The sequence below is a fragment of the Marmota flaviventris genome, chromosome 7, assembly GCF_047511675.1.
Source record: "Marmota flaviventris isolate mMarFla1 chromosome 7, mMarFla1.hap1, whole genome shotgun sequence".
NCBI classification, from domain to species: Eukaryota; Metazoa; Chordata; class Mammalia; order Rodentia; family Sciuridae; genus Marmota; species Marmota flaviventris.
This window is the reverse complement of record NC_092504.1, coordinates 50,844,058-50,863,981: the sequence shown is the minus strand read 5'-3', so window position 1 is coordinate 50,863,981 and position 19,924 is coordinate 50,844,058. Positions and strand designations below refer to the sequence as shown.

The 19,924-nt window shown below is 31.3% G+C and overlaps 1 protein-coding gene across 4 annotated transcripts in view; it reads left to right on the top strand.

The window, feature by feature from the left end:
* The window catches only part of Epha5 (EPH receptor A5), a 332,221-nt gene that overhangs the window by 239,678 nt on the left and 72,619 nt on the right, over positions 1-19,924 (top strand). For all 4 annotated transcript variants that reach the window (XM_027947325.3, XM_027947323.3, XM_027947324.3 and 1 more), the window contains exons 6-7: positions 6,203-6,327; positions 11,892-12,051. In XM_027947325.3, the coding sequence (XP_027803126.1) occupies positions 6,203-6,327; positions 11,892-12,051 (285 nt within the window). The remainder of the gene's footprint in view (positions 1-6,202; positions 6,328-11,891; positions 12,052-19,924) is intronic.

The window sequence follows — 19,924 nt, the reverse complement described above, 5'->3', positions numbered from 1 at the left end:
CTGCAGATAATTTTAATAATGAATAATGAAATATTTAAGAAATTATGGAGAATCCATTATTCATCTTATAAACATTTATTTAATATTTTTCAATGCATATTTTTACAAACAGTATTCATTTTGTTCCCACCCTGTATTTGACATTGTACATACACAATCTGATGTCAACTTTGCATTATTGTTCTATTTTAAAAATTAAAAAGTACCATCATAGAAGTTAAGCAACTTAACATTAAGTTAAGCAGCTTGACTTTCAGAAGTGGCTAGATGCCAAGATTTTTAGGCCAATTTGGACTCTAATATTACCTGTTTTGGATTTGGAAGCACTATACCTTGATCTGAAAAAATGGGAGGACATTTCTTTTTATGTAATTTTGATGGCAGGATTTTATATATCATTTTTTTCAACTGATATTTCTGGATTATATTATTATAAATAAATCAAAGAGACATGGATTGACTATAACTAAACAACTAGACATACATACTGGAATTGAACAATTAAGTTTCTGAATGGCAAATGGGGGTGTCACTGTTGGAGTGGAAGGTTACAGATAAGGAAGGTAATGAGACTAGAATGAACCATGTAATATTTGGTCATAGTTAACAAATCGGTATATGTTCATATTTAGATTAACAGAGATATTGTTGGAGTCACATAGAAATATTTATAGGTACCCAGAAGTTGACATCCACATATTCATATTTCTCTGTCAACCTAGATGCAATGACATCTCAGTGGGAAAGAATCTACCTGTCACCCAGATCTTAACTTCCAATACATTTCTCTAAGACAAGATACCAATACTGCTAGGAGAAATGGCTAATTCTTGAACTGAAGCATATATAAATAAGGTGAGCCTGGAGCATCTCTCCTTTCAGTGTCAGTAAGAAATAAAGGGATGTAGAAAACAGACATGCCCACAATGATGAGGGAAAGACTGGATAATGTATTAACAATTAGAGTAACAAAATACAGAATCAAATTATAAAGCAGCACAAGCATGCCCATATTGATAACCATAAATACAAGATTAAATTGTAAATATAACAAAGAATAGACAAATTTTCTATGAAGAAGGACTCATAATAATTTATGCATATATTCTATTCTCAAGGAAATATGTCATAAATACCCACTTTTTAAGTGTTTATCATATGTAGTATCTTCCGTGAAAAGAATATAACACAGATAGCTAGAAAAAAGATAAATACATTGGAGAAATCTCATAAATGCTATTTAAGTTTTATGGTTAAAGTTAACATACCAGTGATGTTATGATGATGGTATGTCATCTTTTTATAAAGCAAGGGGAATAGCAATTTGCCTCCTTGGTCTTTCCCCCAAGTACTCACAACACCAGTTCTAATATTAAGGAAATATTAAATTAATCTCACTTCAGAGATGGTATGCAAAATTCCTCATCAGTCTTCCCCAAAAGTATCAAGATCATCAAATCCAGGAAAATCTCAAAAATTCTCAGAGCCAAGAGGAACCTAAGTAAAACTGAGGACTAATGTGGTATGTTGGATAGGATCTTGGGACAGAAAAAAAGGATGTTTTGTAACAGCTAAGAAAATGTGAATAATGTATTGACTTTAGTTACTATTAATATATCAATGTTGGTTTAGTAATGATGAGAGATATATAGTATGAATATAAAATGTTATTGATAGGGAACATTAGGCATGAAGTATATAGTAATTCTTTACCATTTTTTTATTTTTCTACGAATATTCTAAATTTAAATGTTTATTTAAAAATTGGACCAAAATTATTCCACAGCAGAGACTGGTACTCTCCTAAAGTTTCAGTATCTCCTATATTATTCCAGCATGAATATTTTCACATATGGAAAAGCTGCAACTCAGAGTTGTATAAACTATTTTGTTATTTCCACAACTTCATTTCTTTAGTAATTTTCCCATCTTCTTGCATAGGGACAGTAATAGTTTTATGATTTGACATCATTCTACAACATTTTACAAGCAGAAATGTTCTAAGTCATCATTCTCATTTGATACCAGTCTTCCTTAATAAAAGGTTGAGTGGGCAGAGAATGAGCTAAAGGTATCAGTGAGGGAGGCAAATAAGATAAATTGAACATGCCCCTTGATGCTGACAAATCTGGTTACAGTTATTGTAATGTGCATGATACCTATAAAATACCTTGCAGTGGTAGAGGATTGCTGCCACTCACAATTTGTGCATCATCATTATGTCCCCAGGGGCTGTCAGTGTCCCCACTTTGATAAGCTTTACCCGTGTAATGCAAAGATGCTCTTGTCACAGAGGAAATTATTCTGAACTATTCTGAGCTCAGAAGTGATGTTATTCTCCCATTCTGAACCATTATTTTAAAGGACATTTTTAGCCTCTGAGAAAACTGAATTTGAAAAACAATGGCATTTGTTAAATCAAACAGTTTTTGAAAGCTATATAATTTATTTAACATTGATGGATGCAAGTAAATATCAAAATATTTCACCTTAGGCTAGTGATGTCTGTGTTGATATTTATTTGATAGCTTCATTTTGGAATGGTTGATTGTTTGATGAAAGCATTGATTCAATTTTTAAAATATGTGCATCTATAGATGAAATAAACTGAGTTTTGTGTAATACTATGTATATATATGCCATTTATTCAATCATCTATCCATTCCTTTATTATTTACTAAATATCTGTATGTTAAGCAGTTTTCTACCCCAGGACACATAACAGTGAACTAAACTAAATAAGCCCCTGCCTTTGTGGATCATAATGTTAAGTATAATTTTCTATTTCTAATGTTTTTATTATGAATAGAAAATCGGCCATACCTTCAATTCATTAGTTGAAAACTGCTATCTTTAGGAAATGTGCTAATCTAAAATGATATTTGTATTTTAGTAAAGTGAGCAAAGAACTTTGAAGACTTAGGTTTGCTTTGTATTTACACTACTATATAATGCAATAAATATACAGTGGTAATAGGAAAATAAGATAATTAATTCCTGAACAAATCCATTAAAAAAACCCATTGTTCTCCTTAATCCTCTCTTACTACTTTGGTAAATTTACTATTTTGTTACAAATGCTACAATGGACCAGGGGTCCAAAGCTTATTCTTAACCTTTTGCCATATTTTTTTTTGGATGCTTTATCCTTAATGCTAACTAGGGCATGACTATCCTCACTGGGAATCCATAGGAACTTCAAATTTATACTAGAATGTTACTGTGAGAACTGCCAGTCAATTATTGTTTCCATTGAAGTAAACAAACTGCATTTCAATACTGCATATGGACTATTTGGACTTTTTTTATGCACACATTGTGTCCTATAATATTAAAAAAAACTTTGTGAAACTGACATTTTAAGAAAAGAAGACAAAGCTGAGAATGTGCATTCTCTGCACCAAAATGTCACCATTCTCTGAAATTAAAAGAATAAAAATTGGTATATAAAACATTAACTACTATACTTAAATATTGCTGTATTACATATTATACATAGGTATGTATTTTCATTGAAAGAAATATATTTTACTCAAAATTTATTTTTGAGTTTGTTGTCATTGATCAAAAATGACAAAAATTATTCATAAATTATTCATTCTGTACATATTCTTTGGCATCTTCTCTGTCCTACACATTGTTCTAGATGCTAGAGATTCAAGAGTGGACAAAATAATCAATATTTCTGCCCTTATCAAATATATTATAGTTGGAAGGATTGAAAGAAACAAAAATATACTTAAGTTATATAGTATGTCAGGTGGTGATGTATAACAGCTATGGAGAAAAAGAAGACTAAAGGAGCAAAAGGAATGTAGAGGTGATGGGAGATGAGAGACACTTACTAGAGTAAGTTGAGTAGACATGAATGACCTCTCAGAAACTCAGTGGAGGTGAAGGAGGGAGCCATGAGAAGCTGGGGGAGAGCACTTCTAAAATCCGGAAAGCCCTGTATACATATCCCTCAGCAGGAGTGTGGCAGGACTGCAAGTCACAGAGCATGGAGCAGAGAGCTGGTGAAGAACAGCAAGAGGTCAAAGCCAAGAAGATGCTGGGACCAGGCAGCCATGATCCTTGTACACACTATACATCTGGGTTTCCTCTTTAGTTGATGCAGAATCACTGGAGGGTTTTAAGTAGAGAGTGAAATGATCTTTCTTTTGCTTTAAAATAATCAGCCTCTCCCCCATCCCACGTTAACTGTGTTGTTTTTTGTGCCTAACATACATTACTTCTAAACATTGTTCTTGCAGTCTGTTGTTCTAAGTGGTACCTCTAGTCTCCTAGAGTGGTACCTCTAGATTGTTTTCTGGAAATGTCCAAAAAAATTGCATATGACAAATCACAGTGTGTTATTTTGTCTGGACAAAGCTAATAAAAAGCAAAATAGTTAGAAGTGTGTTTGTGTGTGTGTATTTACATAATTTAAACTCACCAGGTGTTCCTTACTACTTAGATGGGGCTGTTCCTCTGATTATATAATACTCACTGTGGCTGACATCTTTTACATTATAAAAAATACTGTCTTTCTATCCACACATGAACACATAAAGTCAACCCACCATATCAATAAATTCCACTTCTTTGGATTCAATCATTTTCAACTTATGACTTGAAAATATTTTGAAAAAAAATGCATCTACATTGAACATGTACAGATGATTTTTGTCATTATTCCCTAAGCAATAGAATGTTTCAATAGAATGTTTACTATTTATATAGTATTTACATGTTATTACATGTTGTAAGAAATATAGATAAGACAAGTATATGGGATATATGTATGTTATATGTAAATGTCTTGTGCTGCTTAATGGGAACTGAGAAATTCATCATTTAGTGACTTTGTAATATGTGAACATCAAAGAGTGTATTTAACATAAACTAAGATATCTATGGATTCACTAGCCAACACAAGCATATGGGACCAGTCTTATATGTGTATCATCATTGACCAAAATATTGTTGTGTGACAAATAACTATACTATATGCCATTTTTATAAGGGATTTGATCATCAGTGCATGTTGTTGATTGCAGTCCTGAAACCAATTTTCTGTGCATGCTGAGGGATGACTGCATATAAACATACACATCTGATAGTTTATGATAGTTTTTCCTGTGTCTTTTATAAAAGGTAAACCCTACAAAAATAAAGGTAAACCTACATCAGAAAAGATATTATTCAATTCTTTACTGCATCAAACCCAAAGTCTATACAAGTCTCAGCAGATTGAAAAAATGGACATTGACTCATAGATCCAGATGTTTTGTGAACTCTCATATCTTAAATGTATGTGAAATCCCATACACATTTTCTACTTTTATTAGAAAAGTAGTTATCTCAGACTCTAAGCAGATAATAATTAACATTGCAAGTGAGTGTGATATAATGTAATTTGGAGGGGGAGTGAAAATCAAAGAAATCATTTATTCTCTTTGTTATTGATTTCAAGATATTTGGCATATTTAGTAACATTTTAAGGAAAACTTTGACTAGATTTAATATATGAATTTATTTATAACTACAGGACCCAATGTTATAATAATAAATGTTCAAGAGCTTTAACGTTGTGAAAATGTGGTAATACAGGTAATCATACATCTGTATTATGCAGAGTCCATACATTAAAAAGAGTCCATAAATTTTAGAAACAGAAGATACATAAGGTCTTTTTTGTATATAAACGTAAATTATTTTATATGTCTTTCTGAAATGTATTGAGATAATGAAGACCTAATATTCTATGTTCCTACAGTTTTATTATGAGACACTTCACAAGGTGGTTAGCTAGTTTATATTTGTAAAACACTTAATAATCTTATTTTGTTTTTTGGTACCAGGGATTGAACTCAGGGGCGTTTAACTACTGAGTCATATCCCCAACCCTTTTTATTTTTCAGTTTGAGAAGGGTATCACTAAGTTGCTTAGGGCCTTGCTAAATTGCTAAGGCTGGCTTTGAACTTGCAATCCTCCTACCTCAGTTTTCCAAACCTCAGGGATTACAAGTGTGTACTACACCTGGAAATCTTTAACACCTTATATAGAGAAAGTCAAATTGTTGCCAGATTAAAAGTAAATTTAATCATTTGTGATTTTTATGATATGATATCCTAAAATGATAATACATATAATACACAGAAGAGGTTATATTTCAGGGCTGTATTAATCATGATATTCTTTATTTATATTCTTTTGCAGCCCCCTCTCCAGTCACCAATGTGAAAAAGGGGAAAATTGCAAAAAACAGCATTTCTTTGTCTTGGCAAGAGCCGGATCGCCCCAATGGAATCATCCTGGAGTATGAAATTAAATATTTTGAGAAGGTGGGAATAACAGAATTAAAAATGCCCTTTCCGTTGTTTTTCCATTTTAGCAACCATAATTATCCAATTTGTAGAAGAGTATGTTGCACTTTTACGTGTAAATCAATGACAATTGATTCTGCAGTCATGATGATTGAGACTAGATGTGTACAGGGAGCACTCTATTCATGTTCTGCAGCAAGTAATTTATGCTCCTGGATACCCCCATATAGTCTAGCATTAGCTTAACTACTTTCACAGCCCATGAAAGATGAAATCATAGGACATTTTGAAAGTGTTGAATGCTCTTAAGCTATTACTTTTCAGTAGCAAATGCAGCATGCTATGAGAAATACTGTGTGTACTGACAGCCAGTAAATTGCCACAATACTATATGGTTAAGGATGGCTGGGTAGGTGAGGCATGGGTGACATAGAATTTTTTCAATCTCCTAACATGTATCTAACACTGTCATGTAAACCTTACATTAAAATTTGAGGCTACTAAATTCTTAGAAATGCATTTCTTACATTCCTTATATTTTCTTGATTTCCTCTCTTTCCCTAAATTCTCTCCTAGGTTCACTGTTTTGTATGTCATAGTTAATTGTTGAGATCTAAGGATAGTAATCATGTTCTTCTTTTTGGAATCCACAAGCAAGTAAGCTATAGATAGTGGAATCATATGGATGAGAGCTAAAGATAAACTTTAAACTTCTAAAGTTGGACAAGAGTATGTGACCAAGATATGTAGTCACCATTAGTCTTCCACCACACCTTATTATAGTGTGAGTTTTGCGCAGCCTGGAACTGAATGACATATATTCCTTAGAACAACCTGAATTTTAACAAAGGGGAAAGAGCTAGATATATGTACCCAAGCCAGCTTCTAAGAGGTGAACTGGAGACCTTGAACAGAGAGTGCTGTTTCAATTGAAATACGAGTAGAAAATAACACAGACATAGTGTGAACAAATAGATCCCCAAATAGAAGCTCATTTTCCCCCCAAAAGCACAGAGACATCACTCCTTACCTTTTAGGAAAGAACAAAGAAAATAGGAGATAGTACAAAAAGTTACTCAACAATACTCAAGGAAATTGCTCAACTTAGGATAATGGAAAAAAAGTGGGGAGAGGACAGTAGTTCTTTTCATCATCATATAGAACACTAGTGAAAACAACTTAAAAGTCTAAGATTTTAGGCATATGCATAGAAAAAGGGTTCAGGTAAATATGTCAAATTTTAATTGCTCAGAGTACTATAAAGATTTTAAAAACTGCTTCCTTTGTTCATAAATTCACCAATTAACTAGGAAAAGAAACAACAAAGTATAAAACAGTAATAGGGGGCAGGGAGCAGGAGAGCTATCTACATGTAGTTTCTATAATTTGAATGCCTCAGCAATGTTCATATATTAATTTCATTAGTTGTTTTGTTTTGTTTTTGTACTACTGGGAATCGAAACCAGCTTGAAGCATGCTGGGCAACTGCTTTGCCACTGAGCTACATCCTCAGCCCCCATATATTTATTTTGTTAATAAATGAATTGTCAATTGCTACTTTTGAAATAATCATCTTTTTACAAATAACTTAATAATAGCATTACCTACATTAGATCATTGGGGAGTATAAATGATGATACTTAAATTTCACAAAAATATGTTTCCCAAATGTATTATTCACTAAGAGTGCTCTAAGAGAACACTTATATAACAACCTATATTGAGATATGGTTTACAAAGCTTCTTATTGACAAAAATGGAATTAATGTAGTAGAATGTAGTAACATTAATATTCCTGACTGATTCCTTTTTCTCTGAGATTGTACTCAAAATCAGCATACAGTTTTCAGAGACTTACAATGTAAATACTACTCTATTAAAAAATAATTTGTAAAATTAATGTTACATTTATATTCCCTAGTTAATTTTTTGTAAGCCTTATTTCTCTATAAGAATGAAAAGGTATGTATAATTTTATACACACACATATACATATATTTGTGAACACATGTTAAATTCAGCTGTATGTTCTCTAAAGTTAAAATTTTAATTATTATTAAAGTGAATTTTCAAGAAAGCTGAAATGTATCATAAAAATTTAAAACAATTAAATGGCAAAAACTCTGTGTTTGAATATATCCATATGTCTTAGATGAAAGAAAATTTAACAATAGGAAGACAAAGGTTTTGTTTGCCTCCATTTTTTTTCTAGTAAATCAACCAACTGGACTAATGAATGGCTTATTTTATGCCAAAAATAAGAAATCATCCTTTTTCCTCTTATTAGTAAACTTGTATTATTTTTGTTACCAATTCCCACCATATATATAAAATGTTCCATTGGATATTCAGAAGGAACAAGGATTTAGCCCTCTTTTTTTTCTTCAAGTTGCTGCTTCTATAAGAATGAAGAGTTAATCAACAAGTGATAGGCAGGATTCCTTTTCTATTAATATTTCTTCTAGTGTATTTAATCCATGTGGAGGAATGATTGTCTTTAGAGATCAAATTTATTTTTAGATTATATTTATTTTAAAATGATTTTGTTCTTTGATCAAGCCAAATTACTGAGCACACCCATGTACACACAAAAAGATTAAAAAAAAAAAAAACACTTTTAAGAAAAAGAAGAAAAAAAATACAAGGATAATGAGCTTTTATAACATGTATTGAGGTGGGGGTCTTGGTAGATTTCCAGAGCTCATTTAGAACCTTCAAAATGACACCACCATTTTATTGACTGGCTTTTGGCCAGACACAGGTGGCAGAGCTTTCCAGGGCACATGCATTTGCCAGCTGGCATTTCTGCCTGTGATTGCCTTGCTCTAATAGAGGTCACTGGGCTTCTCTGCTCTGGTGTGGTAATGGGCCTATTGCCATCCTTTAATTAAAGGCAGAGGAGAAGGGAAACTGCCCCTTAGCAGGGTGTTTGCCAGCTGGCTCCTTGTGCTGAGTCCCTCCCCTCACTACATGTGAACAGTGTTTGCTAAGCAGCTGGAGAATGTAGCTCATTTGCTCAGCTGTGGCAGGAAGGCAGCAAAAGCCAATGCCCTAACCAGGGATTTGGAAGCCTGGTACTTGTTGGTGTTGAAGAGGTATATACAGAATTTGTGAGATGAAGAAAAGTATAACATAAGAGTATTTTAAAGGAGTGAAACAGAAAGAAATTTTCAAGATATTTAGATCATTAATAACGTGTATTCATTGGTCTTGATCTCTTAGATATATGTTTTGCTCAATTCTCTTTAATAGTTGCATTCAGCTAACTCAGCAAGACAATGTACAATTATACTCTAGATAAGGAACAATTGAGATATAACGTTAATAATTAAATAACACCAGAATGTTGTCTTTTTGTGAAATTTGAATTGCATCTCACATTATTTCACATTTTTCTTGTAATTCTGTTTCCCTTTTTCCAAAACTAATAATTCCAAATTTTTTTAGAAAATGTACTCACTATACCTTTAATAGTAAGGATTTACAACCATGCAAGCTTTTAAAATTTGTTTTGATTTTTTTTCCTTTGCAGCAGAAGAATTTACCATCATTTTATGCATTAAGAATACCCAAATTAAGTTAAAAATTCTATGATATTGTGGAGATTATACTTGGTGCTATGTGTTTTATTTCTATCATATCTCCTCGCAGTTATCTTGATAAATAGTTTCATCACCACTGTAAAGAAGAAAAAATGGCTCCAGAGTTGGTACCCACATTTGCAAATATACTTTGTTATGACTGAAATTCTAACACTGTTATTTCTGCACTTTTAAAAATTCTTCCCATTATATGTGCTAACATTGTGTGTAAAATCCATAATTATATCAAATTTATAAAAATCCCACATTACTTGTGACTAGATTTTTTTTACCAAGTTAAATTCCCTTTTATCAATTGGAAATGATATCAATAACCAGATATTTAATCATTTCTTACTGAGAGCTACTATTTTAATCATAACCAAGCTGGGACATATATTAGACTGAATAATATTGAGAAATAGTACACAATATTATCAGGTTTAGTGAGTCAAGAATATGAGTATTCTCAGAACAATCAATAACTAAAATAGGTCATAAAAGCTATTTACAGTATTTAAAAGGAACACATCAAGAAATCATCTGCTTTTTACTACTGTCATCCTAGCATGTAGAAGGGACAATAGAGCTGATAGGAGAAAGAAAATCAATAAATGTTTGTTGATGAAAAAATGAAATTTTGAGGTACAGTTTTGCAGGATTCTGTAGGATTTACCTATTTGAAATTCCTTGCAAAACTGAAATAAAATTTCCAAAGCTTTTAAAAGATTAGGCACTTAAATTAATCTATGCATTAAAAAAGTAAAATCAGCCATGTGTCTAGTATGAACTCAAAAACCTATTTCAATTAGAAATTAGACCATTCTTATTTAGAGAGTTATTTGGGTGTACTTAATTCTGAGATATTTAATATGCTTAAATATATTAAATAAGGAACAGTAAATTGCTTAAAAAAAAAAAAAAGGTCCTAAGTGGTTTACTTTAGGTAGTATTGGTGGTGGTATAGAAAGTGGCTAGAAATTAACTTTGGCATACTGAATTATGAAAAAAAGAGAAAACATTTAAAACAATAATTATGAAAATTAAAACATGTATTTTAGTTTGTTATGTGTTTTCACACATATTATGTGTTTTCACACATATTATGTCTTTCATTCTTACAACATTTATGTGAGAAAACACAAGCAACAATTCCTACCCCAAGCTGTACAGATAAATAAACTTGATGATAAAAGTAAAAATTAACCTGCTGTATTTTAGCCAGTGATTTCAACATCTATTCTAAAGCCAATGAGTAACTCAGAGAGCTTTGGATGGTTAGCGTAGACTTCTGTGAGTAGCCCAAATAGAGAGTTTCTCTTTTGTTTAAGCTTCCAAACTTGTTTTTCCAGTCATTTCTTTTCTACTCTATCTCCATTCAGTATTTTCCATACCCCTTGCATACAATAAGAATTTTTAAAAGGAAAATAAAAAGCATTTTTTTTTTATTTGAGTGTTTTCCTTAATGCTAATTATTTAGGCAGAGTGAATTGAAATAAAAATTCTCCGTTACAGTACTAATTTCTCCCCTAAGCTCTAAATATAATTAAAAATTTAATTCACTGAAGTTTTAAACCTTAAGACTAAACATATATGAAATACTGTCAGTTTTCCTCTATGAAGAGGCAACATGTTAAATACATTCCAATAATACATTTTGAGAAAAACCAGCATACATTAATAATAATAAAATAAAGTCTGGAAATAATCTCCTGCAAAATTGCCTTTTAAGATTTTTAAAAAATTGTTTTTGTCAAGGGCATGAGCATGTATTATGGATGAGTAGAAAGCATGTTACTTTCAAAACCTCAAGTTCCAACAACATTGTAAGATCATATTTATATATATAACACAGTGAGGGTGTATGAGATTTTTCCAAAATAGGTTTGAGCTAATAGAAAGTTCATTGGTTTCTTGTTCATTTCTAATATACATTTCTAAGTTTTGTCATTAGTAATTCATATGTTGAATTTTTTATTGTATGTACATATGCAATCCAAGGATCAAGAGACCAGCTACACTATTATCAAATCGAAAGAGACCACTATTACTGCAGAGGGCTTGAAACCAGCTTCAGTGTATGTCTTCCAAATTCGAGCACGTACAGCAGCAGGCTATGGTGTCTTCAGTCGAAGATTTGAGTTTGAAACCATCCCAGTGTGTAAGTCATTTTAATTACTGTCAACTCATGTCTCTGTAATGGTTAACAGAAAAGAGTCAGTGGATCAATACCCTCCCTGGGCACTCTGTCAGTTTCACTCTCCTTCCCTCTCTCCCAGGCATGACCCCTTCAGGTAGGAAGCATCTGTCATGCTGTTATGGTAGGTCAGCAGGTTAACACTTGGGGTCCCGCTCCTCATTGCATTTAGTCCTTTGGGACATGGTATATCAGGAGATCCTTAAGAAATGTTTAAAGCTTGCATCTAAAGACTTTGTTTCCACTGCTGCCATACTTTATTGAATTATTTCCATTTACTTTTTACATGTTTTGTTGAACTATGCTACTTTAGTTTAAGAAAAGAAAATTCCTGGAAAAGCTTTCTTGACATTGAATTTGGCAAGAAAATGGTGTTCTCAGTAACCTATCTGCTTTCTTAAAAATATATTTATTAAATATTTTGCAGTATCTTAGAGTGGAGAATCTGGAAATGTTTCCAAAATTCTCTTTTGGTATTCTTTTATTTTCCCCAAAATTGCATATTTTTTCCTTTTAACTTCAACAAAAAAATAGAGATTACTAATTTATCCTAAAGATAAAAGCAAGATTGGAAAAATGAATAACTTTACCTTTTTATAGATGAAAGAACGAATTCTATTAAAATTTCATTATAAAGAAAATAACATACAGGAATGCTGCAAAATGTCAAGAGTGTGTATATATACTTTTTAAAGCCAAATTATGTAAAAATTAGTGATTTTAAAATGAAGAAGACAAAAATGAGAATTTAGTTTGGTTTGCTTTTTTAATTATTAAATGATTATTAAAGTAAATATTCATAACTTTTAGAAAATCAAGATATATTTCTAATTAATATGTTTAACTAAATTATGTAGAAAGAATTTTTTCAATAGTGTAAATGGAAGAGAATAGTGTCATGAAAAAATTATCAACGAGGTAGGTATATTGGTGCATGTCTGTAATCCTAGTGGCTGGGGAGGCTGAGGCAGGAGGATTGCAAGTTCAAAGCCAGCCTCAGCAACTTAGTAAAGCCCTAAGCGACTTAGCAAGACCCCATATCAAATAAAATGAAATAAATAAAAGAGCTGGGGTTATGGCTCAGTGGTTAAGTATCCCTGGGTTCACTCCCCAGTTCCAATAAATAAATGAACAAATAAATAAAATAAAAATGATAAACTATTTTTTTCTATGCAAAAGAATATTCCATGACTGATATCTAGTTAAAATCGCTGAAATTTGAGTCTCCAGTGCTTAACTTCCAGAAAAGTTTCTCAATAGACTTGGTAATAATATTACCTTCAATGTAAAATAGATTTTTGATGGAAAAAAAGACATGTTATATAAGATGACCATCCTAATAAGCCTTCATTTTTTAAGGTATCAATACTAATGCACACTTGCTTATGTAGTCTCCCAATTCTGGGTACAAAACTATATATAATATCAAAATATGCTTGAATGCTTTGATAACTATACAAATGAAAAATTCATTTTATATTAAATTCTACTCTGTTGTAGATGTTGCGATGTTCATGAAGTAGTTTTTCTTCTGACTTTTCAATTTTCTACCCTGTACTTTTTTTTATTAAATACTCATTTCCAGGCATGCCAACATTGATCAATCAGAGCACTAAGAGAACTAATATATATTCAGGTCAGTTATACTTTTACAAAGTCTCACCTGAGATCATATGCTTTTCAAATTTTTTTCTAAATCCTCTCTAGAGAAAAAGAAATATCATGCAAATATTTTTCCCACAAAAGTAGAATTTAATGTTATTGTTAATAAATAATGACAATGTTTTAGGGCTGATGGCCTCACAGCTATTAGTATAAATTCTTACTTTTACTTGAGTTTGTGTTCATATATGTAAGCATTTGAAGGCATTTCTATTTTGTAGAAAGTATGTATTATATATCATTCTCGTTTGATCTTTACATGAGAATTCTTTCTATATAATTCAACACAACTGTATAAGCGTCTATTACATAATAGGATCTGTTGGGTTCCAGAGAAATCAACATGAGTAATACACAGGAACTACCCTTGAAAGTACAAAAATATAGTCTGTTTAAGAGAAAAAAAATATTTGCTTCAAACCCCATTTTAGAATAATTTTGTTTATTGGTTAAAAATTATTTTCACGGCTTCCTATATATCAAAATTCTTTTTGCTCAAAGTATTGAGAGTGATTCAAATACTTGTAAGGTAATGGCCCCTTCTTTCTCACAGTTTGTAGTTTTTTGGTAATCAGAGAAAATGCATGATAATTCCATTTAGAATTTCTGTAACATTTGTTATGCCTTTCACTTCACAATAATTATTGTAGTCTTTTGTGAAATTGTGACAATTATTTTATTGTGCATCATTTACTTAATATCATAACTTAATTTTGACATATTATTTCCCCTCCCCCAAAAGTTCTCCAAATCTCCAAAACAAGAATTATAGTTTCTTAAATGCTCTTGTATTTTTCCCCTTAAGTTTATCAGTGATTTTCATTTGTTGTTGAAATTTAAGAATACTGGCTTTAAAGAGTTATTATTGGTAAAGAAAATCTATTTCATCTTTCAAATAAGGACAGAATATTATTTCAAAATTACCTTTAAAAATAATTTTTTAATTAACTAATTCATAATAAAACGCTGATGTGTTATTCATTTGGTTATATTTAAAAATTTATTACAGGTCTTTATAAAACTTGACTTCTTTATTTACTAGAGGTGAAACTGTTATGAAGACTTTTCTCTTTTATCCATTTATCTTCTAAGTAAAAACTATGGGTCTAAACCCAAGTGTAAATAGTGGTAAAAACAGGACTGCAAATATATTTATTTTGGAAATATTGTTTTATATGAGAATTTGGGATAGGAAATCTCCACTCATTTTTTTCTTTCCCAAACTTTAGTTATTATCCATATGCTTAACAGTAGTGACCAAGAGAATACACACCTATCCCCACTTACACACCAAAAAATAAACCTTCCATGAATGATACCAGTCAACTAAAATAGTTAATTCATTTTTTCAGTTTCTTTTAACTTGTGTTAAAACTTTGAAATTCTCACCGAATCTTAATCTCTACTTGCCCAAGATTTACTAATCTCATTTTTGTTTGTTTTGTAGTTTTAATGTATCACTTTCTTCTATCTGTTTTTTATCTATGGAACTCAAATCTGTTTAATCCAAATGCTGATACAATGCTATTATGATTTTATTTGAAATTTTCTTGAGGTAAGTGTAGATTAAAATTCAATTGCATGCAATCATACTAAGAACTTATTAAGCACATTGTTATTTTCTCCTTATGGTAACTTCTTGCAGAACTATAATATAGAATCAAAACCAAGAGATTCACACTGATACTATCCACAGATATCAATCACATTATTTTGTTTTGTTTTGTTTTTTCAATCACATTATTTTGGACTTCTTTGTATAGAAGTCTTTGTGGACATGTGTATTTTCAGTTATATACAATTTGGTCCTTTGTGTGAGTTCATGTATCTATCAAAATACTGAACCAATGCACACATGATGGAAACCCTTCATATCCACTTCTTTCAGGAACAACTCTATTCCATTAAAACAAACAAACAAACAAACATGGAATCCATTAATCTGTCCTCCATTTCTAACATTTTTGCTATTTTAAAAACTTTTTATGAATGGAATGTGACTTTTAGTTTGGAATATTTTTTCCCCCCACTCAGCATAATTCTCTAGCAATAAATACATGTTGATGTATGCTTCCAATTTGTTAATTTTGATTGCATAGTGATATTCTGTGGTATATATGCACCACATTTTAGTTTCACCATTCATCTCTTGAAGAACATCTGTCTGATTCCTGTATTTGCTTTTGCAATCAACATTTGTGAACAACTATGAGCATTTGTGTACATATTTTGGTGTAGAAATAAATTTTCATTCTCCTGGGCTAAATCCCAAAAATATAATCACTGGTTCTATTATGATAATTATATGTTTAGTTTTACAAGAAATTGCTGAACTCTTTTCCAGAGTAGCTGTATTATTGTGTATTCCTATGAGCTACAGAAGTCATTCAGTTTCTTCACATCTTCATCAGCATTTGATGTATTCATTTTTTTATATATTTATTTTTTAGTTGTGGTTGGATAAAATACTTCTATTTTATTTGTTTACTTTTATGTGGTGTTGAGGATCGAACCCAGGGCCTCTTACATGCTAGGCAAGTGCTCTACCAAGGAGCCCCAGCCCCAGCCCCAGCCCCAGCCCCAGCCCCAGCCCCCATGTATTCCTTTGCTAGTCATTTTGAATAGGTAGATGGTATATCTTATTGTGATTTTCATTTGAATTTTTCTGATAGCTAATGCTATTCAACATCTTTCTATGTGCTTATTTAACTGTCATACTGTTTTAAAGTTTTCCCCTGACTCCAGAACTCATATTATTTGTCAAAATTGTAATTTTGTTCATTTTTTTTTCTGATGAAGAAAGTGAGTAGATAATAATGCTGTGAGAAAAAATACTCAAATTCTCAGCTCAGTCTTCAAAAGCATTTATAATCTGGCTCTCAAAAGTTTGTTCAATTTTAATGATTAAGTGTTCCAATATGTAACTTAGGCATTATATAAGTTTACAACCAGGAACTAGGAAGCAATGCAAAGTAAAAAATGTGATTTCTCAACATACAACACCTGAAAGTTCCCAGGAATAATGAGAGTGAATAATGATTTAAAAAGTGACATTTAGTGCTGGGGATGTGGCTCAAGCAGTAGCGCGCTCGCCTGGCATGTGTGCGGCCCGGGTTCGATCCTCAGCACCACATACAAACAAAGATGTTGTGTCTGCCGAAAACTAAAAATAAATAAATAAATAAATATTTAAAAAAATACTCTCTCTTTAAAACAAAATAAAAATAAAAAGTGACAATTTCTAAAATATATTAATTTTTATAACTGGTAGACATTTTGGTATAGTATGTTGCATTACTTCAAACCTTGCTACTCGGTGTTTTCGAAATATTCCTCAGCTCTTTTTTCAATATTACATCAGCAATTGACTAATTTTTAACAAATATACCTAAGTAAATGGGAAACAGGAATGCCTAAGTATTCATATTTTTAAAGAATATAAATTTAACAATATGTTAAAATGGAAATCATGGCTCATATAGGACCTAATTTTTTCCCACCACCAAATAAGTGTAAAGGAATTGACAGCCCTGTAAATTCTATCATTTCATCTTAGTTAAAATAAGAATGATAGTATTAATGCCCCCAGGGCAAACAAAATCCTGATGAATTTTTTCTATTAGAAATATCTCACAAATTAATCATTACAAGTGAAATTTTCAATAATTAAGAATCACCAAAGTACTCAGAAAATTGTTAATTAAAAAGTTAACAAATTAAAATGTATTTTAAAAATTATTCATCTTTTTAATTGCATATTATACAAAAAATCTGATTTCAGTGTAAATTAGATAAAAACATAGAAATACTTATAAAATTAAGCATTAATAAGAATTACTCAATACTTTCACAAAATATATTGATTTAAACATTTGAAAATTTTGGCATAATGTTAGTTATTATAATGTAAGACATTTTCACATACATAAGTGTATTTTAACCCATTGTTAAATTAGCTCTTATTTAATAATTAGCTCTTGAATAATGGCAATTATTAAAAATAAATCATTTGACACTACCAGGAACCTTGTTTGCAAATTTAATACTTTTCTTAATTTCAGGTTTCCCATTTTTATCTCTACTTCTGATTAATCATGCCTTCTTCTTTTAGAACCATATCTGTGAGGGTTACCAAATTGTCACATTGAGGCCAGAAATATTTCTTGTCATCAGGTTAGAAGGGCTTTTGAATGCTGGAAATTTTGGAATGTGCTTCCATAGGTACTAGGAATCGGATAAGATCTTGGTCAGGGAAACATAATCAAAGTTAGGGTTTTTGATATTTAATATACATACAGAGGAGAGAAAAAAATACTACAAACACTCTTACAAGTTTTTAAACATATAGATTTGAATCAAAGAAATTAATAATTAGATAAAATAAAGTGATACATGAGGTACATCAAAAGGAATGTAAAAAAGTTTGGTTATTAATGGACAAGTACAGGTTAAGAAAGAATTAATATAGTTAAACTAGAAAGAGATCAAATCAGTTGGTTTATTGGTTTGATTCATGTCTTATTTGTTGATGTGTTTTAGTTAATGCCCGTGGGGCTGGACTTAGTATAGGCCTTAATATTAAACATTATTCTTATGTGGCAATAAATACAAATGAGGGGGAAAGGTGAAAAGTAGAGCAATGTTTTAGAGAGAAATAAGCATTGCAGTTACAAATTTTTCATGTCACCTGATGCCTTGAGCAAAGAAGTATCTATGAAAGGGAGTGAGAAAGAGAAGCAGGGAGAGAAAAAGATAGAGGTGAGAAGGATCAGGAATGAGTCTTCAGCAAGTTCACTCACTTGGAAGATGGGAGTGAGAATGTAGAATCAACAGAAATTACAAAGCAGTGCTTCAAAGGGGCAAAACCAAACCATCTTGTCAAATGCCATAGGCAGCAAGAAGAATACTGATTCTACAATGAAATATATATGTTATATAGAGTAAAATTTCTTATTACAATACTGTGTAAGGTAAAATGAGCACTAATTGAGTTTAGCAAATATCATGTAAAAAACAATAAATGAACCTCAAAGGCAGAAGAAAAGATGCACAGAGAATTTAATAACTTGACTTTTCACAAGATCAGGCTTATTCCATATAACCCAGTTAAGATGCTGACAAATAGGAAATAATAAGAATGGTAAATAAAGCAGGAGATAATAAATGGAAATCACATTCACTGTGTATTTAAGGCTGTCAGTAAAGCATTATGCTAAGTGTTTTCTATTATTATTTCTAATCTTAGCAGAAAGATAATGATCCAGAAAAAATATTTTTATTTGAAGATTAAGGAATGAGGCTTTAAAAGATAAAATAACTTCCTTGGCCTATATGTCCATTAAATGTTGGACATTTTTTTTTTTCAAATTCAGGTTGAGCACCAAAATATTTTAATAAAATAATTTACTTTTTCCTTTTAAAAGGAGATAATTCTCAGGCTAGTAAGTTGCAAAGAAATAGTCTATAATGGAAAAAATAGCCTCACTTGAAGGAAAGTCTTTAAAGAACCAAGATCTTTGGAGAGAAAGAAGTAGTTAGGTAAAGCAAAACAAGATGACAGACACAGTGATGGTTAATGCTAGATGACCGGAACACTCTATTATATAAAGTGTGGCCTTTAAAAATGCACAAAGTGGGAACAGATTAACACACTGAGAAAATAAGAAATACTGTCTTTGTGGAGGCGATTTTATTTGGAAATTAAAGAGTGAATAAAGGGCATTCAAGCAGCAGTTTCAACCCATTCAAATTAATATTGAACTTATATAACATTGAACCAAGTCTGCATGGTTTTCTTTAGTTGGTGTCCTCTATGGGGGTGGAGGGAGAAGGTGGTGAGTGAAGAGATAGGTAACTGAGAAAAGCAATTGTACAAATAATCCAATGTTAGAAATTAATAGAGTAAATCCTGGGTGATGGGATAATTTTTCCCTACCCTGTTTATACTACACCACAATAACCAAATTATTTATTAGTGATCTCAGCATTAGAGAACAGGAGAAATCCAGGTAAAGAGATATAGAATTGAAACTATTATCACCAGAAGAAAAGAGAAAGTAAAGACATAGACTTATTTTCTAAATAGCAGTTATACTAATTAGCAGTTATTAATATTTGGCTCTGAAGATTGGTCCAAAATGGTGTCTGTATAGATCAGGACAAAAAAAAGGGATAA